The sequence below is a fragment of the Eleutherodactylus coqui genome, chromosome 11, assembly GCF_035609145.1.
Source record: "Eleutherodactylus coqui strain aEleCoq1 chromosome 11, aEleCoq1.hap1, whole genome shotgun sequence".
In the NCBI taxonomy this organism is placed as follows: domain Eukaryota; kingdom Metazoa; phylum Chordata; class Amphibia; order Anura; family Eleutherodactylidae; genus Eleutherodactylus; species Eleutherodactylus coqui.
This window is the reverse complement of record NC_089847.1, coordinates 68,378,200-68,402,582: the sequence shown is the minus strand read 5'-3', so window position 1 is coordinate 68,402,582 and position 24,383 is coordinate 68,378,200. Positions and strand designations below refer to the sequence as shown.

Genomic DNA, 24,383 nt, shown 5'->3' with positions numbered 1-24,383 from the left:
GCCATCGCCTCCGCAAGGCGGGTTAGCGAGCTGCAGGCCTTGTCCATTCGCCACCCGTTCCTGAAAATCTCGGACACCAAATTAGTATTTAAAACGGACCCGACTTTTATGCCAAAAGTAGTATCACATTTTCATCGGTCCCAAGACATAATAATCCCCTCATTTTTTAGTAAACCTAAAAACGAGGAAGAAAAAACCCTAAGCTGCCTGGACGTTAGGAGAGCAGTCCTAGGCTACATAGAGGCGACAAGCCACTGGAGGCGGGACGACAACTTGTTCGTCCAGTTCAGTGTCCCAAATAAAGGGAGCAAAGCAGCGAAAAGCTCCATAGCCAGGTGGATCCGCCTAGCCATCATAGAGTCCTATAAGGCCCTCAGGAAGGAAATCCCTTTAGCTCTTAAAGCCCATTCTACAAGGGCAGTGGCATCTTCATGGGCCGAACACAGCTCAGCCTCGGTCGAGCAGATATGCAAGGCCGCAGTCTGGAAGAAACCCCACACGTTCGTTAAACACTATAGGGTAAAAGTGCAGCAGGACGAGGACATGGCCTTCGGCCGCAAAGTCCTCTCGGCAGCAATCCCACCCTAGGAAAACTTTAGTTGGTACGTCTCAATTGGTGCTGTCGTGGAGATGACTGGGGAAAAAATAGATTATACCTACCCGATAATCAGATTTCCAGGAGTCTCCACGACAGCACCCGTACCTTCCCCCCCTAAGAAAGTAGTAAAGAAACGATATAATATAATTTTCCTCCCCTCAAAAAAACCCCCGGTTAGGGGAAAAAATTTAAGTTGAGCTCCTACCCCGACAATTCGTTAGAATCCACTGAGGAAAGTGGGGAAGGGGGGGAGCTTTTAACCTCTGTGTGTTCCTGTCCTATCAGGAGGAGGCAATCTCAATTGGTGCTGTCGTGGAGACTCCTGGAAACCCGATTATCGGGTAGGTATAATCTATTTTTTTGTATATAAATTAGCATATTTATGCTAAAATAAAGTATGGGAAAAGGTTTCTCATTTTGCTTTTGGCGTTTTGATATTTATTAGAGATGAGCGAGTATACTCGCTTAGGCATATTACTCGAGCGAGTAGTGCCTTAGCCGAGTGTCTCCCCGCTCGTCTCTAAAGATTCGGGGGCCGGTGCCGGTGACAGGTCAGTTGCGGCGGGGAGCAGGGGGGAGTGAGGGAGAGAGAGATCTTCCAATCCGTTCCTCACCACCGGCCCCCGAATCTTTAGAGACGAGCGGGGAGATACTTGGCTAAGGCACTATTCGCTCGAGTAATGCGCCTTAGCGAGTATACTCGCTCATCTCTAATATATATGTATGGTTTTGGATTACAGGGCGCAAGCGACGACCGTTTTGTTTGACGTCGGCTTTGGGTTATTTTCTTTATGTATATATTGTTTTATTCTGTAAATTTGTTTTACTTATGTATGTAATTATGTTTTTTACTATGTCCCCCATGACGTCATGTAAGACCTCTGTGGAACATTCACGTGTTTTTTTTTTTTTGTTTTTTTTTATTTGACAATTTTACACTGTAGCTGAAGCATCCATAGGAGCCCCAGTTACAGGGAAAAACATCTGGGACCCTGCAGCTCTGCTATAGCAGGGAATCCTGGTGGTTGCATGACCCCTGGGCTCCCATAACAAAGTTACACTTTCACTTTCTAGTACACAGTGCTCATTGAACGCTGTGTACTCGCGGACGGAAAAGGGAGAAAGAGTTGAAAATCCCTCCTGCCTTCTCCTCCGGGTTATCAGCTGTCAACAACAATCACCATTGTAGATTTACAGTGCCTGGTCCTAAATGGGTTAAAGTGTGATTTGTTCTCAGTAAGAGAAACCAAGTAATTTTGTAGATATACTTTTTAATGGTTAACAAAAATGCATGATGATGCAACAAGCTTTCGGGATACCCCCTTCCTCAGGCTGACTGTCAAGCCAAACGTGAGCACCAGCTGCGGATGGTGGAGTTCCAGGCGTGGAACCCAACACCGCTGACATGTGAGGCCAGCGACACGAGGACTGAGCGGTCCTTATTGCTCTTTTTTAAAGTGGGGTGCCCAGAACTGGACACAGTATTCCAAATGAAGCCTAAGGAAGAGTTGAGGGGGATAATTGCCTCATGTGATCTAGACTCTATGCTTCTCTTAATTCTGGGATGTATTAAGAGAAGCATAGAGTTTAGATCACGTGACATAATTATGCGCCTCTACTCTTTCTTAGTCAGACCTCATCTGGAGTACTGTGCCCACTTCTGGGCACCCCGCTTTAAAAAAGATCAATAAGGACCACTAGGTCCTCGTGTCACTGGCCTCACATGTCAGTGGTGCTGGGTTCCATCTGGAGTACTGTGTCCAGTTCTGGGCACCCCACCTTAAAAAAGACATAGACAAACTGAAGCAAGTTCAGAGGAGAGTTACCAAGCTGGCGCGCAGTCTGCAGATCATGTCCTATGAGAAACAGTGAGGTCTCTTTCACACGGGCTACAAAATCTCGCTACAAAATCATTGCTACAAAACGCCTGTATGTGAAGCTCATGGTTTCCAATGGGTTCATTCACATGAGAGATGTTTTGTAGCCTGAAAGAACCCATTGGAAACCATGAGCCTCATATACATGTGTTTTAGTAGCAATGATTTTGTAGCCCGTGTGAAAGAGGCCTAAGGATCTGGGAATGTTTAGCTTGCAAAAAAGAAGGTTTAGAGGAGACTTAATAGCTGTCTACAAATATCTAAAGGGCTGTCACAGTGCATAGGGATCAACTCTATTGTCATTTGCACAAGCAAAGACTAAAAGCAATGGGATGAAACTGAAAGGGAGGAAACACAAATTGGATATTAAAAAAAACTTTCTGACAGTGATGGCGATCAATGAGTGGAACAGGTTACTACAGGAGGTGGTGCGTTCTCCTTCAATGGAAATGTTCAAACAAAGGCTGGACAAATATCTGTCTGGGATGATTTAGTAAATCCTGTCCTCGATCAATTGGGACACCTGGGTCATTGGCATCGCATGATAGAGTGGGTGTCCCCAATTCTGCATTGGAAAGTGGAGGTAAAATGTAAGCATTTTTGTCTTGTGCTGTGCGTCTGAGAAAGGGGGTATTCCGAAAGCTTGCTGCAACATCATATATATTCGTTGGCCATTAAGCACTTGAGTGGCACACCCGGAGATTTTCCAGAATGAGCTCCACTGCCCATAGTGATATAGCTCGGAAGATTTCCGGGCTATGTTTCACTATGGGACCTGCAGAGCACAATGCCATTAGCTGTGGCAGTGTGCTCTGCCTGCAGAGACCCACACAGAACAGTGCAGGACTTTAAAAAAAAGAAGCCGGAAGATATTACCGATCTGCCGGCAACTTTCCACTTCTATTTTTATTTAATATGTTTTTATTAAACATTTTTCCAATTAAACAGGATCTCTGTTCACATACAGGGTTTGCAGTAATCATCATGCATTTATATTAGGCTGTCTGTCAGATTGCATATTTCAAAAGTATTAGGATATACTTCCATTATTAAGTCCATTATGGCTTTTAAAATTACTTTCCTTTGGGTTTCTGCCCCAGTATGTGCGGAGGAGGGGGGTGGGTGGAGAGGAAAGGAACGGTAAAAGGAGGAGTGACGGGTAGCACGGGGGATCTCTCTCTCCCTCCCCCTCTCCCCCTCTCTCCCTCTCCCCTGCAACCCCCTGAATATTTTCACCCGAGTGGTCAGGTACTCGAAAATAGCGATGAAAAAAATCGCCCTTAACGAGTACGTTCGCTCATCTCTAGTTAGGAGCCTTGTCTTGTGGAAAATCTGTTTTATTTTGACAAGGCTTTATCGAGCGTCTTTCCATTGAGCAGGGTTTCCGCTTACATCCAGGACATGCACTAAGGAATACATTTTTATACGGAGCTGTACACATTATTACATCATAGGCTTGCATATTCTATCCTTTGTCAAGACAGCTACCACTTCTCTCCTGATTTCTATTTTCTCCTTTTCCCTTAGCGTACACAGAGAGGGGTGGGGGATCAAAGAATCAAGGTAGTGGGGGTTGTGGGGAGGGGTGGGGGGGAAACCTATGTAGGGGTCACATTACTTAACCCACTACGGTAACATCCTTGAAAATAAACAATTTTGACACCTCATACATTAAGAAATCTGTTTCTTATATCTCTTCTCCTCTGCGAATATCCAGTCCAGTCATATCTTCTTTATAGAAACATGTCCATTTTATGTCCCAGCGCGTAGGCCCCCAAGGTGTTCCCCACATCAGGTCAAGTCCCTCCACTTCTATTTTAAAACTCCTGCATTGCTTTGTTTACAGGTTGCCACGGAGACCATCAGCTTGTCAGAAGCCAGCTGATGATCTCTATGGCAGGTAGAGCTGGTGCTTGGCTGTCAGAGGATAGCCAGGCACCACCTCTTACACAGCAGGGAATGGAGAAAACCTCCGATCTCTGCTGTTAACCCTTTACATGCTACGGTCTATGCGACTGCAGCATGTAAAGGGCTGTCACCATCGGACCCCCTGAATGTGATCAGGGGGTCCTGATGGTTTCTGTGGAAGTCCCCTAAAAAGACAAAAATTTAAAAAGTTGAGAAAAAATTATAAAAAAATAAATAAATAAAACCACTTTTCTTCCTTTACTTTGTAAAAAATTAAAAACAAAAGTACACAAGTGGTATTCCTGCTTCGTAGTGACCCAGAGAAGGAAGGTATTTAACCCCTTAAAGACACGGCCCCCTTTTTTTCCCCTCTTTTTGTGGTTTCCTCCCCCATTTAAAAAATCATAACTCCTTTATTTATCGAGGTCGCCGCATGAGGGCTTGTTTCTTGTATAATGAGTTGTATTTTTCAATAGTGCTATTTAAAGTACCATATAATGTACTGAAAAAGTTTTACAAAATTCAATACCAAACTTGTAGTTTTTTTTTTTTTTTTTTTTTGCTGTAGTACTTGTATTTTTTTCAAAGACATTTATTTTTTTTTAATTATTTTCTGCTGCATTTTCTGGGTGCAATAACTTTTTTATTCTTCCGTTGACGTATTTGAGCAAGGCCTCATTTTTTGTGGGTGGTCCTGTAGTTTACGTTAGTACTAATTCGGAATACATACGAGTTTTTGATCGCTTTTTATTGTATTTTTTCTGAGAGACAGGGTGACTGAAAAAGTGCACTTCTGGCGTTTTTTATTTTTTTTCCGGACTACGTTCACTGTGTGGGGTAAATCATGCGCTACTTTGATAGACCGGACTTTTATGGATGCGGCGATACCAAATATGTATTCTTCTTCTATGATTTAGATTTTTTTTATTATAGATATGGCAAAAGACGGGTGATTTAAACTTTTATTACTTTTTTTTTTTAAACTGTCAAAAAGTTGCTAAAAATAAAAAAAAACTATTTCAATTTAGTATCTGCATAATCGTACTGGCCTGTAGAATTACATAAATATATTATTTATACTGCTCAGAGAAATGCAGTGAAAAATAAAAATCAAAAACATGCCAGAATTACAGATTTTGTTAATCTTGCAAACTATAAAAAAAAGGGAATAAAAAGCGATCTAAATTTTACATGTTCCTAAAAATTAGATAAATGAAGACTAGAGTTTATCCTGCAGAAAACAAGGCCTTCTAGAGCTCTGGCAATGGAAAAAAAATTAATACGGCTCTTGGAATGTGGTGACACAAAAGCAAACCTTTTAGGAAAAAAAAATTATTTAAATGTACAAAAATAGCAAAACATAAAAAAAACTGTATAAACTTGGTATCGCTGGAATTGTGTTGACTCGGAGAATAATTTTCTCTTATTATTTATTCTGCACGCTGAACGCCGTAAAAATGAAATCCAAAAAACAAATGGCAGAATTTTTTTTTTTCCCCAAATCTCCCTAGAATTTTTTTTTTACAAAATTTATGCAATACATTATATATACCCAAAAATGCTGCCATCAAAAAATACAAGGGCAGGAGGCTACACAACTCTCTCTCTATTCAGCATCTATACTTTAATCTAGGTATCTAGACAACATTATCTATAGAAATCTAGTCCTGGACTAAGGGGTATTATCCTCTGCCTCATGCTGATTTTTGTAAACTTTTGGCTTCAGTATTAAGGCAATTAGGTTATACTAAGTAAACCTTGCCTTAAGTTAGCGATTTCAATAAATCGCTTGACCAATCTCTGATCATTAGGAGACGGGTCAAATACTTTGACTGGTATTTACCAAATGAGGGAGATGGAATTTTTACCTAGTATGGAACAACAACCCTGATATTCTTAATCTTCTATCTATAGAGGATCAGGGGATACTAGGAATTATCTTTGTTCACACAAAAATCAACTACTTAGATAAATTCTTTCTGATACCATTAAGCATATGTCTGTTACATTGACACACAGACATAGCTAGGAATATATCTCAGATCATTGACCACACGGTTCTTGAAAAGTCGAAGGTCCGACAGAAATGTATCGAACCATGTACTCTGAATCTTGAATTAATCTAGCTGTTGATTAATTGACTAGTCTATCACGTTGAACTAATAAACAAAAGTGCTTAATAAAATCGACAATTAGACTGGGATAAGACATTGTGGTGAGATACGAGTTCACACTATCACACCCTAGTCATTCTAGCTACATATGAGATACGATTAAAAATACCGACCCCTTGGGAAGTCATCTGCAAATCTGAGATTCACGCAGTCACAACATATGTGCATGAACTCAGTTGCAATTCGAAACTTCCCGTGTACGGTTACATTTTGGTTTATATGAAGCACGTGTGTTCTGTATGTTGCCTTGTCTTTAGGTCCTTGAGCCCAATGTGTGTGTGTTTTTTAAGATAGTTAAATAAAATATAATTTTTAAAGGGATCTTCTGTGATTTGGGCTTTTACAAAAAATACAAATTGTTCCACAAAAAACAAGCCCTCATATGGCTGCGTCACTGGAAAAATGAAAAGGTTATGGCTCTTGGAACGCGACTCGAAAATTTGTTGAAATTAAATGACTGGCCCATTTAAAAAACTTCCCCTGGTATGTCTAACAGGGTGGCAAGAAACCCACCACTGAAGGGGTTAAAAGGTATCATATCTATAAGATTACTTAGTTTCTCTTACCGAGAACAAGCACACTTTACTGGCTAACACGGTGCCAAATTTATATATATATATATATATATATATATATATATATATATATATATATATGTTTATTTTTTCTAAAACATTGATAAACTAGGATGAGGAATGTAGGGTGTAGCTTGAGTTGTATCTTATAGATGATGAAAAGCCTGATGTTACCATTTCAATATAGTAAATTTGCTACTTAAACGTGAGTTGTATATGAAGGAGTCTGAGTCTTGGAAAATTGAAGAGTCAGAGGGTTGGGTTACAGACTCAACAGTACTGGTTAGCTGGGCTGTAGCCACAAAGCTATGCTGCTGGCAACACATATGACAGGTCCTCCTGAAGGCTAGATTCACTCCATTTTTAGGGAATACATTTGTCAGGACTACTCGAAATGCTCTGCTGAGGATGACCCTGCATACATATATAGTTGCAATCGTCTGCCATTGAAAGTTACATTGAAAAACCTTATAGACTACGGTTTTCAACACTGCTAAGACAATCATGCTAAAATGACACTCTTGACATAGATTTTCATTACTCAAATCTATCGGTGCTGGAGGTTTTCCTAGCCTTTATAGTAAGTGTTTACCACAGTTTAAACTTAGCTTTACTTCTGCTGGGACCCAATATAATTTTTTTGTGATAGAACTACACAGTAGATGGTATAGACTTCGTGTAAAAATGTCCTTCGTGCAGAATAATCTGTGCCAAGTTGACCCAACAGCCAATTATATGGAAGACGGAACAGATCAGCAGCAAATCTTTTACTAAAATAAATACATGCCCACATGTATAATGTGGTACAATGTCCTGAGTCCTATTATGTTCAATTAGCGGCTTATGTTTTTCTGCTTGAAAGATACCTGCTGTATTAAGATCAAGAGCCAAGCATTAATTCTCATGGTTCTTTTTTTGTCACTTAGATTTCTGGTTGTAGTTTTTGCATTAGAGAATAATTACTCCATCGTCCTTCCTGTGTTTTTTCCAATTATTAATTACTGGCCAGTAAGCAATGCCCACGTACGGTTTATTTAACCCTTTGCAATCCAATTTTGGATGCAGGGTTAGCTAGGGGGCTTTCTCTTTCTGCCATTATACAATGGCGCGACCTGCTGGCTAGAGCCAATACTGCGGTATTGAACATGCTGGAGAGGCCCCCGACAACTGAGCAGCCAATAATATACAGTAAAAATACCCTGCCGGACATCTTCCGACATCGGAGCTGTACAGCTGTCAATCAGAATGTCTTCAGATGTCAGACGGTGGATTGGAAAGGGTTAATGCTGCTCTATTCATTTATGGTTCATGGTCAGCAGACAATCCAAAGGCTGTGGTGGTTCTAATGAATTAGAATATTATTACTATGTGCACAAATTGTTGTAACCTCCAACTTTGTCAGCTAGGAGCCTGGATATTTTCACATTACTGTGAAATTTCAGTATCCTTGCAAATTCTGTCAAACGCCTTCCCAACTCCATGATATTAAAGGGAACCTGTCATGTTCCCATATCACCATAAACTAAGTTATGGTGGTATTAGAGGTTGTGACAGGGAGCCGGGTGATGTATTTTCTATACTCGCCCGCTCCCAAGATCTAGTGATGACCCCCTCGGATGCACTTACTTTAGGGGGGGGGGGGGAAGGGAAGGGGGAGTGTTAAAAAAAATAAATAAATAAAAAACACTAAGATGCATCACTCGGCCACCTGTTGAGTCCCTTAACAGCAACATGGTGCAGTGGAGAAGTGATAGGTTCCCTTTTAATATGTCATGCAGTTGCAGGTGGTTTATGGAATGGACTTTTCAACAGCTCACAGGCAATAGCAACAACTTGGAGCTAGCTTCCTTCATAGCTGTTTAACTACTTAGATGTCACAGTGCTGACCATGGTATGTAAGTATTTTGCAGCAGAGGGCCCCTCTGTTGCCCTATTGATGGTAGTGGGTTACCATGTCAGTTGATGGAGAACTTTAAAAAAAAAAAAATTATGGCGTTTGGGAGGTAGGGATGAAAAGAGATAAATGAAAAAATTTCCAGTCTTGAAAGCGTTACATTTGTATTAAGTTTTTGCCTTGCCTCCCTTTCTTCTTAGGAGAACGAAGTGGATGCAGTTCACCCCGGGTATGGCTTTCTGTCAGAACGTGCGGATTTTGCACAGGCGTGCACAGATGCTGGCGTACGCTTCATTGGCCCCACTCCTGAGGTGGTACGGAAAATGGGAGACAAAGTGGAGGCCCGTGCCATAGCAATCAGTGCTGGTGAGTTTAGCTTAAGAGTTAATGTGTGGGGGTCATGGCTTGGCGGAGTAGGTAAATGGAGACACAGCTGATCAGCTCTGCCTAACCCTCATTCTATAAGTCCATCCTGGTGGCTAAAGAAAATCTATCACACCAAAACCTTGGTGAAGATGCTCCCTGAGCTGAAGGGCTCTTCTTGCCTCCAGAGAATGGTCAAAAGTTCAGCCTGTTTACATACCACCCCATTTTTGATCCAGGGAAAGGCAAAAAACCCTATAATGCAGAAGCCAATTTAGCTCTTTTGAGGAAAAAAGTTCCTTCCCAACTTCATAAATGGCAGTCAGAATAATCCCTGAATCAACAATTGAAAAGTTCCTTCCTGACACCAAGACCCGGATCAACAACCCCACTGGTTATTTAATGTCTATATCCTGTAATGCCATAGTGCTCTAAAAAGACATCTAAGAAAAATATAGCTATTACTGACTGTATATGAAAAGTTCAAGCGGATGCCCAAGGTGGCACTATCCCACCCTAACACAGTTAGACCTATTGATGGTAGTGGGTTACCATCAATAGGGGTAGTGGCTTGTTTAAATAGGGGTTAAGTTGATCAAGTTTATCTGTAATACGGTGACCTCCGATGGTCGAGTTCTTTCTTCTGAGAGACTGCTGAAATAATAGACTGCAATGATCGATCTGAAGGATTCCTTGCCTTATCTCACCTATTTACTACTATTAAATAAGCTATATTGACTAAGACTCAAAATTGCCCTTCTCTACCCTTCCCAATTCCCTTTATTTTTGTTAATGTAAACATGCATGTTTGTAATTGTTTAATAAAACTATTTTTGAACCTAAAGCAACATCTAGCCCTCTCTTAAACTCCCCTCTCGATTTTTGCCATCAACACTTCCTCAGGCAGACTTCCACAGTCTCACTGCTCTTACAGTAAGGCCGCCTGCAGACGGGCAGAAATTCCGCGGCGGGATTTCCCGAGGAATTTCTGCCCCTAGAAGCTGCCATAGGATTGCGTTAACAAAAGCAATCCTATGCAGACGGGCGCAATTTGGCTGCGCGAAATCTTGCGCGGCAAACAAATCGCGGCATGCTCTATTTCTGTGCGGGGCTCGCCGGCCACCGGCTCTGCCCTGCGCATGCATCGGCAGCCGGCACATGAAAGAGCCGGGGCCACGGGAGCAGGTGAGTGTCACGCTGCTCTCTGCAGACGCTTGGGTCGGGTCCCGCTGCGAGAATTCTCGTGGCCGGATCCGATCCGGCCGTCTGCAGGCGGCCTAAAGACCTCCCTTCTGTGTTGGTGATGAAACCTTCTTTCCTCTAAACATAGAGGATGCCATCACAGTCATGGTGGGTATAAACAGATCATGTGAGAGATCCTCGTATTGTCCCCTAATTTATTTATACATCGTTATTTGGTCGCCCATTGACTGTCTTTTTTTCCAGGGTAAATAATCAAAATTTTGATAGCCTCTCTGGATATTCCAGTCCTCATTCTGTTTATTAATATAGTTGCCCTTCTTTGAACCCCCTCAAGCACTGCAATGTGTTTCCTGAGAACAAGTGTCTAGAATTGTACATGGTATTCCATATGCTGTCTGACAAGTAGAAGAATAATGTTCTCGTCCCTCACTCCTATACCTCTTTTAATGCACCCCAAGACTGTATTTGCCTTTCCAGTAGCTGACTGGCATTGATTGCTCCAATTAAGTCTACAGTTGAACTTCATTTGCCATTTTTCAACCCAAGGCCCCAGTTTATCGAGGTCCATTTGCAGCTGTACATTGTCCTCCAATGCAGACATCAATATTTTACTGTGCAGTCCCTCTATCAGGTCATTGATAAATATATTGAAGGGCATGAAGCCTAGTAGTAAACCCTGTAGCACCCCACTAGCAACGGTGGCCCCATCAGAGTATGAACCATTTATTACTGCTCTCTGCTTTTTATCTACGAGACAGTTCTCTTTCCAGCTACACAGGTTTAAATATCGGTCTAGCTATCACGTCACTTAGTTCCCTTAGAACCCTTGGGTGTATTCCATCTGGGCCTTTATTTAGATTTGTTGATTTTAATTTTATAGTAGTCATTTTTCCTCCTGGGTTACTGAATGTTTCAAGCTATTGTATGACCATGCTTCATCCAGGCTGCTAGTCCCATGAGTCTATTGCGCCTACTTACAGACACTCTGTCTGGAGCGGTAGTTGCCACGTGTTTCTTTGCTATTGGTTAGCTAGCCCATCAATACTTGTTTGGGATCCATGCCTGCATTATTGGGGCACTAGTGTAGGTGGGGTGGGTGTGGGCATTGGGGGATGTGGGAACATGATGGTACTGCTTTTTCTTTATGTACCTTCTTTATGTGCCTTGGTGGCTCCAGTTCAGCTAACAGTTAACTGAAATCCCAAATATTCATCTTATCCAGTGGTTTCCCATTTAGTATGCAATGGTGACATGTATTTTACTACACATGTACATAACCTTACATTTATCAGTGTTAATCCTCATCTGCCACTTATTTGCTCAAGCCCCAAACGTATTCAGATCCATTTATATCCGCATTCTGTCTTCTCTTGTGTTAATTACTTTACTTAGTTTTGTCTCATCTGCAAATTTTGATATTTTACTGTGAAATCCTTCTACCAGATCATTAATATATTAGAATATAAAAGAATAGGACTAGAGATGAGCAAACCTACTCGTTTCGAGTAATTACTCGATCGAGCACCGCGATTTTCGAGTACTTCCGTACTCGGGTGAAAAGATTCGGGGGGCGGGGGGAGGTGTGGCGGAGCGGGGGGTAGCAGCAGGGAACAGAGGGGAGCCCTCTCTCTCTCCCTCTCCCCCCCCACTCCCCGCTGCAACCCCCCACTCACCCACGGCGCCCCCCGAATCTTTTCGCCCGAGTACGGAAGTACTCGAAAATCGCGGCGCTCGGGCGAAAAAGGGGCATGGCCGAGTAGGTTCGCTCAGCTCTAAATAGGACCCATTACTGACCCCTGTGGTAACCCACTGATAACAGTGACCCAATCAGATTATGTACCATTGATAACCAACCTCTGCTTTCTATCATTGAACCAGTTACTTTCCCTACTAAAACACCTGTCCCCCAGACCAATCATACTCATTTTATGTACCAACCTTTTATGCAGCACAGTATCAAACCTTTGAAAAGTCCAGATACACAAGATCGAATTACTCTTCTTAGTCCAGTCTAGAACTTGCCTCCTCATAGAAACTGATCAGATTGGTTTGACAGGAGCGACGCATAAATCCATGCTGATATGGAGTTATACAGCTTTCTTCCTTGATATACTCCAAGATAGCAACTCTTAAGGTGCATTTACACACAGATGATCGCTCAGAATTCGTCAGAAACTGACAGTTTTGAGCGATCATTTGGCATAGGTACTGATGGGCTAAACAGCCATTTAGTGCTTCATTTGCATATATTTAGAAAACAGCAGCTGGTCTCTAAATATATCATTATTGTTTTCTAGCGGGACAGCAGCTGTTAACAGCTGTTAAAGAATGTAATCAGCGCTGACCGTGGAGAACTTGGCGTGCGGTCCCTCTTATCAGGGACGAGGATTTCATGCTGACCTGAAGTCAGCGATGGATGAAAAGTGCACAGTAAGTGCATGATGGGCACACATTTACACACAACGATTATCGCTCAAAAGAAGGCTTTTGAGCAAATTTTGAGCGATAATCGTTGTGTGTGTAAATGGGCCTTTAGAAATCCTTCAAATGCTACTCAAAATAGAAGTAAAACTTATCGGCCTATAGTTTCCAGGTTCACTTTTTGACAGCTTTTTGAATATCTGCACCATATTGGCTATGCGCTAATGTAGTGGAATAGACTGTCGACAGAGTCGTTAGATAGACTTTTATTTCTTATGTTTATTACATTACCTAATTCCCTTAGAGCCCAGGTCTATTTAATAGATTTGCTTTTTCATCTTCATTCCCTAAGTTTCCTACGTTCACAGGCCAACACTTTCAATATTTATGTTTTTACTATTTATATAACTGAAGAACAGGGTTTTTTTATGCTAGAGTAGTTTCACATCTGCATCGGAACTTCCAGCCAGAGGTTCTGTCGCAGATCAGGCTAAAAATACCGGAAGAAAAAGCGCTACATACAAAATGAAATCTCCAGCGCAGATTTGAAAGCACCCTTAGACCACTCACGCAACGCTTCTTACAGTGTTAAGGCCTCATGCCCATGGCCATGTCTGACTCCGCCAGTGGAATATCGCAATGGAGTCCGACACGGCGCCCCCCAAAGACCCTATACTCACCTCTCCGGATCTGCCGTGTGATTACCGTTTGGACATCCGGCGCACATACTCAGTGTAGCGCATGCTAGCAGTGGGGGATGACGCTCACAGCGGAAGCATCACATGATGGGAGGCTTCCATTGACTACAATGGAAGCCGGACGCACATTTTCCCATGAGAATTAGAGCAAGCCGCAGTTTCTTTTACGCTGAGGAATAAGCGCGGTGTGTTCATTAGCTGTATATTTTTACCTGGCCTTTCCCTTCCCATGTTGTTCTTGTTAGTAATTCATAATTACATTTTCTGCTTATACACCTAATGTGTCTCAATTACACCAGATAAAGCGGTGGATGAGAGTAGTGGTTCACTACATAAAAATATAGTTTGGTTCACCCTTTCTTCTTTTCCTGCTTATACGCCTAATTTGCCTTACATATAGCCGATATTGCGGCAGATGAGAGTGCTAGTCAGCTAACTAGATAGCACCTGTGGACCAATTTGGGTGTGCATCAGGTTTCGGGACACTATTTTCCACTGGTGAACATCCATAAAACAGGTGCAGGTCCCATTCTTTTTCAGTGAATGACCTAATTGCTTTAAAGAATCTTCACTACTAGAGATGAGCGAGCGTACTCGGATAAGCACTACTCGCTCGAGTAATTGGCTTTATCCGAGTATCGCTGTGCTCGGGGCTAAAGATTCGGGTGCCGCTGCGGCTGACAGGTGAGTCGCAGCGGGGAGCAGGGGAGAGCGGGCAGGAGAGAAGGAGAGAAAGATCTTACCTCCGTTCCTCCCCGCTCTCCCCTGCAGCTCCCCGCTCCGTGCCGGCACCCGAATCTTTAGCCCCGAGCACAGCGATACTCGGATAAAGCCAATTACTCGAGCGAGTAGTGCTTATCCGAGTACGCTCGCTCATCTCTATTCACTACCTCTGTGAACAAATCCCTCATCTAGATCATTTATAGAAATGTTGAACAACACTGAGTCCAGGACAGAGCCTTGTGGTACCCCACTTGAGACATCACTTAGCCAGTTGTTAATCGCATACTTAGTCAATTTTTTTTAATAAGAATGGTGTGAGATACTTTGTCAAATGCTTTATATTTAAGTGTTTTTATTTACCCTTTGTAATGTGGACAAGAGTTAACTGGTAATATATTTGTTGTAATAGAGACATTCTGAATATGTAACATAGTAACATAGTAGGTTAGGCTGAATGAAGACAATGTCTATCTAGTTTAGCCTATTTCCACCCTCTAGTTGATCCAGAGGAAGGCAAAAACGTCAAGAGGCAGAAGCCAATTATCCCATTTGGGGGAATATTCCTTCCCGACTCCATAATGGCAATTGGAATAATCCCTGGATCAACCTTTGTTAGTTCCTACCTGACTGTAAGACCTGGAGCTACAAACCTGCTGGTCATCTAATGCCTATATCCTGTAATATCCTTCCGCTCGAGAAAGAGGTCTAGTCCCCTCTTAAACTCCTCAATGGATTTTGCAATTGCCACGTCCTCAGGCAGAGAGTTCCACAGTCTCACTGCTCTTACAGTAAAGAACCTCCTTCTGTGTTGGTGATGAAACCTGCTTTCTTCTAGATGTAGCAGATGCCCTCTTGTTACCGACGTAGTCCTGGGTATAAAAAGATCATGGGATAGAGCCATGTAATGTCCCCTAATGTATTTATACATGGTTATTTGATCGCCCCTTAGCTGTCTTTTTTTTTCAGGGTGAATAATCCCAACTTTGATAGCCTCTCTGGGTATTCCAGTCCTCTCATTCGATTTATTAGTTTAGTTGCCCTTCTTTGAACCCCCTCAAGTACTGCAACATCCTTCCTGAGGCCAGATATTAGCGAGCACTCTTTCAATATAACTTTTGGCTTGTAGATATGAAAAGAGAATTATGTAGATTTGTGGATATTTTTCTTGCAATTCTGCAATGGTTAACATCTTTTGCGCTTTTTTTTTGTAATAAGCAGCCAATGTTACGTATACCTCCAGCCCTCCATCGCAATAACTCTCCCCGAGGTGCGTAGCTTTGGAATCTGGGATTTCCCCGGTTGTCATCACAACGGCCCCTTTACAGATAGAGGATGCCCTCTGACCTCCTTAGGGACAAGAAGAGCATTAAAGCACTTCCCCTCCATCATCTCCTCAATGTCTTCCTGGACCTACAGTGGCCAGGTGAAGAGCAAGCTCTGGGAGGTTTTACTCACGCAAAGGCACTCTGTGCCAAATATCCCCTGGAGGGAAGAGGTCGGGGCTGCACACCACCTTAGTCTCTGCATCCTCGACCTGCACCGCCATGGAGCAGTCAGTTGCCGTGTAGCGCAGGTCTTCAGGAAGGGCCGGCAGAGACTGGGACGCATAGCGATGACATCTCCCGGGGGCGTGGTGACATCACATGCACAACGCAGGCGCCAAATTTAAAAACCTGCCTCCCCTGACAGGTTCTACTCCCGGTTTGAAGGTTTTTCTACAGTCAGGGAAGTGCTCCAGTATCTCAGCAAGAGACAGCTCAGCAGCACATGAAGAAGAGGCAGACCCCCTGCAAACTACTAATAAAGAGGGTCTGAAAGTCAAGATGGACCCCAAAAACGGGTCAAAAAATGCGCTATCTGCATTAAAAAATTAAAGCGGCGGAGGGGGAGTGGCTAGCCAACGGCGGAAACAGACGCCTCATGAGGAGCTCCTGGCCGAGGGAAGCTTTCGTCAGTGATTACACTCTCCTGACCGCTCACCTGAGGCGAAGATCACCGGCGCTGCAGAAGGAGACCACCCGCGAGCCTCCGACCGGCACCGCGATTTCGGGGCCTACTCGGCTGAGCCAAGCATCGGGCTAGATTAGCGGCCGCGGTGACCGTAAGTGAAGGCCAGCCGCGAGTAAGAGCGGCGGACACCTGCAGAGAGGTAGCAGAGAAGAGGCCACTGCTACCGGAGCACGGGGACCTCCCGGGAAGCGCAGGAAACGGGAGGTGAGAGGGCAGCAAACGGGATACTTAAAGAAGCCCACATAGGCACAGGCACCCCCACAAATAGGGGGCATATAGAAAAGCCCTCACAGGCACAGAAGGGAAACATCAGAAGGAAGGTGGACAACGGACCCTGCCCTATCAAAGGCCCATAAAGATTGCCTGGTGGCCATCCCTGGGGCCCTTCTCCACACCTCTCCCTCCACCCCCTGGGAAGAAGACTGCTGCGCAACGGCCAACGTGGCCCCCAACAAGAACTAAGACCCACGGCTGCGGCACACTGACAGCGGACCGATAGCACGGGCCCACCATAACACCTGGGCCCACCGTTTACCGGTAGCAACCTCCCAGACCAGAAGAGGCGCATAGGCACTATAAAGACTCTCTCCAACTCCTGCGTATAATATTTTACCGATACGCCACAACTCAAAACCAGCAGAGAAGCAACACCCTGTAACGCAGGGCCCTCTATATACCGGATAACTAGAGCAAAACCTGCAACTTTCCGCCCACAAGGACACTCAAAATCTGGCAGTATACTCAAGCCTTCACCTAAGAAGATAAGCACCGCTACGCCAGACATCACATTTTTTCATTTGGGCACCCCCCACCACATAAGGTTGGGCTCATACGCAGTTAATGGATTGATCACGGTCTGCCCATGAGCTGCGCTCTGTCCCTGTCCCAGTTACCAGAACAGAAGTCTCGCTCACCACAGAACTAGACGACTCCGCAACATTGAACAACTAATATGTCCAGGAGGATCAGCAGACAGAATAAGGGACAACCAACGGCCTCCCAGAGCACATTACCAGAGCTATTCTCAAGCAATCAGTTCTCCCAACTAGCTCAAATGGAGCATTCACCCCACAGTTCTGAGGCCAGTGACGCTCTCAACACTGATATGGACACTGACCCCTCCACATCACAGCAAATTTCCTCCTCACGCATATAAAAAAACTTCCGAGAAGAACTCCAGACAGCAATGCAAGATGTCTCCAAACAGATTAACGAGCTAGGCCAGCGCACCAATGATCTCGAACACAAGACCGATAACATAATAGATGCATTAGATCATGAAAGAGCAAGATGGGAGGATTACGCCGAAAGAGTGGAAGCCCTCGAACTAAAATGCGAAGATCTAAAGAATCCAATGCAGGAGAGCAAACCTTCGCATTCGCGGCCTTTCGGAAAGGAAACCATTACCAACCTAAAAGAAGCGACCACAAACCTGTCCTCCGCTCTCTCCTTCCTCAAGTGGCTCACGAATCTCTTTGCATAGATAGAATACACCGAGCCCTTTCAAGACCGACTAACACCGATCTTCCAAGAGATACAATCTTAAAGCTACACTACTCCGGGATGTGAGACCAACTGCTTCTAGTAGCCCGCAACCTGGACGCTCTGCCGGGAGTCCCCTCTTCCGTCCAAATATTCGCCGATATTGCACTATCCACTCTGGCCAAACGGCGGACACTGTGACCGGTCACCCTAGCCCTACAACAAGCAAACATCAGATATCGCTAGAACTTTCCATTTGCTCTTCTAGTACGCATCAATCAAAGATCGTTTTCAATCAGAACGCTGGAAGAAGGAAAATGAATGCTAGAACACATTCCCTTCGCGAATAAAACGGCTAGGTCACCCAGGCCACAACGCCCAACACGCACCTGGCCAACGGTGGGAAACCCCCGCCGCAGGGCGACATCTGAAGAAAACCGATCGCCTGAGGCAGATATGTATCACACATTTTTTCTTCTTCTCTCAGGTTTACCAATGTTGACGGGCCAGTGACCTCCCAGGCGCCCCTTTTGGGGGAACCGGGGACAGCTCACAGCTCTTTCATACAACCATTAAGTTCCACTGGACATTAACCTCTCTATGAGAAGAAAGTTGTTCCCTGGAAACCTACATGGACAGTTTTTTTTTTTGCCAGTTTCACAAATGTTAGTATAAGTTAATTTGTTATTTTGCAAAGGGTTGATGGGCGAAGACCCACACCCATAAGCGTTGGCCCAGGTGGGGCCCTGTGGCACCTAGCCTCTTCTAGACTGACCCTCTCTGCCTTAGATTGAGAGACCTAAAAGTGGTCCCGTCGCGAGTGCCGCACGGGTCCCACGCGGACAGACTCAGAAATGACTGTCTACAGAAATATCGGAAATGGTTAAGTTAAATAAGATTAATGAATAACCGCCAGCGGTTTTGTTACTTCTGTTAATATCATACTATAATGTTGCACTGGGACGGGGCAGAGTAACTTGATGCCCACTCCCTACCAGACTTTGAGTCTCCCCCTTCTATAGACGTAGAGGGACACTTAGTTTGGGATCTTTTAGGTCTTAGAACCCTTTAATTTAACCCTTTGATGCTTGTTATACTTTCTGTTACAATGTTTTATTCTACACTGAAACTCTTTCCCACACACTTTACAGAACGCCCGCAACCACACGAGCCTCCAACTGCTACAACAGAACCTTAGATTTGCTCGGCCTCCTCTATCCTCCCCACGATGGCCACCATAATCTCACATAACGTTAACCCCTTAGTGACCACCCTATAGTGTTTTTACATCCTGCAGCCGCAGGACGTGTTTGGAGGGAGGTAGCGCCACTATCTCCCTCCATACAGTGCGGACGTCAGCTGTTTATTACAGCTGACACCTGCGGGCAATAGCCGCACTTGGCCGTTCGGCCGATCGCGGCTATTAACCCTTTAAATGCTGCTGTCAATTCTGACAGCGGCATTTAAATCCCCCGAACGCTGTTTGGGGGTCCCGCACGGCCCCCCCGCGGTGAGATTGGGGGATTCGTGCAGGTGTCATGGCAGCCGGGGGCCTAATGAATGGCCCCAGGGCTGCCTTAGCAGACTGCCTATCAAGCCATCCACACAGGGTGGCTTGATAAACTGCCTGTAAAAAAACAGTATGACGTAATGCTATAGCATTACGTCATACTGCAGGAGCGATCAAAGCATCGCATGTTAAAGTCCCCCAGGGGGACTTCAAAGTAAAGTAAAAAAAAAGATCAATAAAGTTTTTTAAATTGTAAAAAAAAAAAAAGTTATAAAAGTTTAAATCACCCCCCTTTTGTCATATCAATTACTAAAAAATCTAAATCATAAAATAAAAATATGTATTTGGTATCGCCGCGTCCGTAAAAGTCCGATCTATCAAAGTAGTGCATTATTTTTCCTGCACGGTGAACGTCGTCCGAAAAAAAAAAAATAAAGAATGCCAGAAATACACTTTTTTAGTTACACTGTCTTCCAGAAAAAATGCAATAAAAAGCGATCAAAAAGTTGTATGTATTCCAAATTGATACTATCGGAAACTACAGGACATCCCGCAAAATTTGAGCCCTTGCACAACTACATCGACAGAAAAATAAAAAAGTTATTGCGCGCACAAAATGACCGCAGAAGAAAATTGAAAACAATTAAATATCTTAAAAAAATAAATAAATACAAGTACTACAGCAAAAAAAAAACTATAGACCCATAGAATAAAAATATCAGGTCGTTTTTGTTGCAGTCTGTGCGCCGTAGAAACAGGACGCACCGAAAGATGGTGGAATGTCGGTTTTTTTCTTTTCCATTTCTCTCCGCAAAGAATTTTTAAAAAGTTTTTCAGTACATTATATGGTACAATAAATAGTGCCATTGAAAAATACAACTCGTCCTGCAAAAAACAAGCCCTCATACAGCGACGTCGATGGATAAATAAAGGAGCTACGATTTTTTAAAAGGTTGTAGGAAAAAACAAAAATAGAAAAAAGCAAAAAAGCCCGGTCACTAAGGGGTTAAGGGATTCAATTCCCCACTTAAGAGAGAGAAAGCATTTATCCAATATCTCAAACTAAAACCCGATGTTATATGCCTCCAAGAAACCCACTTCTTATCTTCCTCCGCTCCCAAACACCTACACCTACAATACTCTAGGACCTACTCCTCCTTAGCAGCTAAAAAACATCAAGGAGTTACGATCCTTCTTCACAACTCTTTCCCCCTCATAGTAGACCGAAATAGACCCAGAAGGCAGATTTATCATCCTACAAGGCAAGGTACGAGAGCAAAAAGTCATGATAGTGAATTCCTATGCTCCAGTTAACAACCCCTATAAATTATTTACCCAGATATCCAGAAAACATAAAGCCATACCCGAAACCTCCATCTATTGGATGGGAGACTTTAACATGGTTCTCTCACTTAGCCTAGACCGTTCTTTCCACAGCCTGGACAAAATTAGTCTGTCACACAGAACTTCGATATCAGCTACATTAAAAGAACTAGCTTTGGCAGACAGCTGGAGAGATCCACGGATCGAGCAGAGGATACACCTTCTATTCAGCCCCTCACAAATCTTATTCCCGAATCGACTGGACTGAAAGACCCCATAACTCACGCCCAAATATTACACAAACTGAACGAATATATAGCTACAAATGACAATGAAGCTTCCCAACCAGTCTGGATTTGGGTAGCCCACAAAGCCGTTATGCGAGGCCAAATCTCCAAAATTGCCTCCATCAAAAAAAAAAAGAAAAATCGCAGGCCCTACAAGCCCTGGAAAGGCGACTCACTCTGCTAGAAATAGCTAATCAACAACGCCCTAACATAGCCCTAACCAAAAACATACGAGATACAAAACTTCAGATTAATCTTCTATATACAGCTCAAGCAGAGAGGGCCCTTCAATGGACAAAGTCAACCTATTTCAAATTGGCTAATAAACCAGATAAACTTCTGGCGGCTCGCCTTAGATCGACAGAAAAGATCAACTTAGTCCATTCTATCAGAGCAGAAACCAGATCATGCACCCTGACAAAATATAAAAATTGGAAAATATGTGAGCTAATTATATAAATACAAACCCCAGAGATGCCACTTAACCCCCAAAGAACTTCTAGAAAATATATTGCTCCCATATCTTTCAGACCACCAAAACAACCGCCTCAATCAACATATCACTGTGGAGGATGTAGAAGAAACCATCAAACTTCTAAAACCAGGCAAAGCGCCAGGCCCAGATGGGCTGACAGCTCTGTATTATAAAAAAATTATCTCCCTCCTATCACACCCGTTAACTTGTTTCTATAACGATATCCTACTAGGCAAGCCAGTCCCTGAGGAATTCCTAAAAGCACACAACAGTCATCCCCAAACCCAATATAGACCATACCTCCACTAAAACCTACAGGCTCATTTCACTCTTAATCCTAGATTACAAGATCCTGACCAGCATACTAGCCAAACGATTAAATACTTTCCTCCCTGCACTAATAAAAAAGATCAAGCACCAGACAGCATTAGAAAAGTCCTCAACCTCATACATATTTCAAAATCCCACAAATCTCCACAAGTAACACTGGCCCTGGACATCGAGAAGGCCTTTGACAGCCTCTCGTGGGACTATTTATTTGCAGTCCTGGGGAAAGCAGGAATTAAGGGGAACTTCATCACAGCACTTCACTCCCTTTATTCAACTCCATCAGCAGAACTAAAGCTTCCCTCTTCCACAATATAGAATAGGAGGCCTATCAGTACCTAACCTAATAAAATACTGCCTGGCAGCCCAACTAACACCAATACCCTCTATGTTGGCAGGCACCAAAAAACCTTTATGGGTAGACATAGAACCAGTTCTTGATAGGGAGAAAAAATAGGTTTAAACACAACATGATGTCACCCATCTCACCAATGCTACTGGTGATCCAACCACGCATTCTCGCTGAGTCTTCAAGAGGAAAACTACAAATGGTGGCGATCTAAACACATTACGCTCCTACACCATTTTATGTCCTATGATAAAATCCTCTCTCCACAACAACTGGTTGAAAAATACTCAGTTCCAGATTATCTATGGCTTGAACTGAAGCAAATACATAGCTTTCTACTCACGTTAATTAACACAGCCAGCCCCCCTGCTACCCATACACCCTTTGAAGGATTTTGCCTATGGTCCCCGATCCAACCAGGCATACTATCTTCACTTTACTCCACCATGAATAACCCCCCCCCCCCCCCAGAGACTAAACTCCCCTTCTTGCAACATTGGGAATCTGACTTGCGCATCTCCCTCTCTTTACCCTGATGGCATCACTGCTGCACCTTTATTGCTAAGGGTAGTCACCAAGTAACTCTGGCAGAGTCAGCAATAAAACTTCTACACAGAGCATACCTAGTTCCCAAAACGATACATAAATATTCACCATCTACCTCCCCGAACTGCTTCAGGGGCTGTAACAGTCTGGGAACTCTAGCCCACACATGTTGGACCTGCCCCCTAATCACCTCGCTCTGGAGAAAAGTAATCAACTTTATATCTAGAGTCCTAGGGAAGGCCTTTCCCCTCACCCCATCTGTCTGCCCCTTGGCTGACAAACCTCTGGGTTTTAACAACCAACAGCACAAATTGTGATAACAGATATGTATGGCGACCAAAATATACATCGCGTCCCAATGGCTATCACCTAACCTATTTCTAGAACCAATTAAAGCAAGAATATCTAGAATGATGCTTTATGAAAAATTGTCGGCCATGAGAGAAGACAATATGCACATATTTCTCAAGACATGGAAACCCTGGGCCGACTTCTTAGATATACCGGGCCTAAACAGACCCCATAGCGCATAAAGCACCAAGCAGATCTCAGGGTCCGGCAGACCATATCACAAGAAGAGAGGAAGACACTAGCACTGGGATAATGCCAAGAAAGTCAAAACTAAGAGATAAGACGACAAAGAAAATAATAAGCCACTTATTAGAAGTGGGGAGGAGAGGGGAGGAGAGAGAGGTTACAAACATAAAGGCTCCATCACTAAAATTTCTAACAGTGTGGACCAACACCTTCATCTTTTTCTTTCCTATATGCTCATTGCATACAACTTGAATACTGATTTCACTGCACCCCCTGCATGGGGAATAATTTTTTACAACCTTCTGTACTATTTGAGATTTCACTAAAATACTTTTGAGATAAAAAAAAAAAATTAAAACGGGAAAGTGGTCGTCCCCAAAGGATGGTCTGGGCAAGACAACACAACAAGCTTTTGAACCCAAACTCAAATTTTATGATTTAATGGGCAGTGGTGGGGATGTCACAATCTAATGACGCCAAAATCGTCCACCAAAGGTCGCGCAAAGGGGTCAAAGTGTGGTGCAAGAAAAAGGCTGTATGTTAGGGCAGCTTCTGACGACCGAATGTCGGCTGGGTTTTCACGCCCGGCCGATATATGGTGTCCCTCTGTGTAGACGGAGGGGCTGGAAGAGCCAGGAGCAGTGCACTAAGCTCCTGCCCCCGGCCGCTATTTGCAATTGGAGAGGGCGGGACGGGCGGAGCTAAGTACCAGAACTTAGCTCCGCCCCCATCCTACCCCCTCCCATTGCAAATAGTGGCGAGGGGCGGAGAGGGGGCGGGAGCTCAGTGCACTGCTCCCGGCTCTTCCAGCCTCCTCTCCCTGCACAGAGGGACACCGTATATAGGTCAGACGTGAAAACCCGGCCGATATACGGTCATCTGAATAAGCCCTAAGATGTATAAAAGAGAGAGCGGACATATCGCTCTCCACTGCTGCATATATTTATATTTGAGGAAGTATATTGGATGCCGCTTCAGACTAGGTACATCGATAAAGCAGGTCATCTTTATACATACAACTGTACATTCATGTAACAGATATATAGTGTTAAAGTGTATTCATGCAAAGCTTAGCAATGCTCATAAAGTTACAAAAAAAGTAA

General features: G+C 43.6%; 1 protein-coding gene across 2 annotated transcripts in view; it reads left to right on the top strand.

The window, feature by feature from the left end:
• Positions 1-24,383, top strand: part of PC (pyruvate carboxylase) — a 916,513-nt gene that overhangs the window by 83,907 nt on the left and 808,223 nt on the right. For both annotated transcript variants that reach the window (XM_066582494.1, XM_066582495.1), the window contains exon 3: positions 9,227-9,392. In XM_066582494.1, the coding sequence (XP_066438591.1) occupies positions 9,227-9,392 (166 nt within the window). The remainder of the gene's footprint in view (positions 1-9,226; positions 9,393-24,383) is intronic.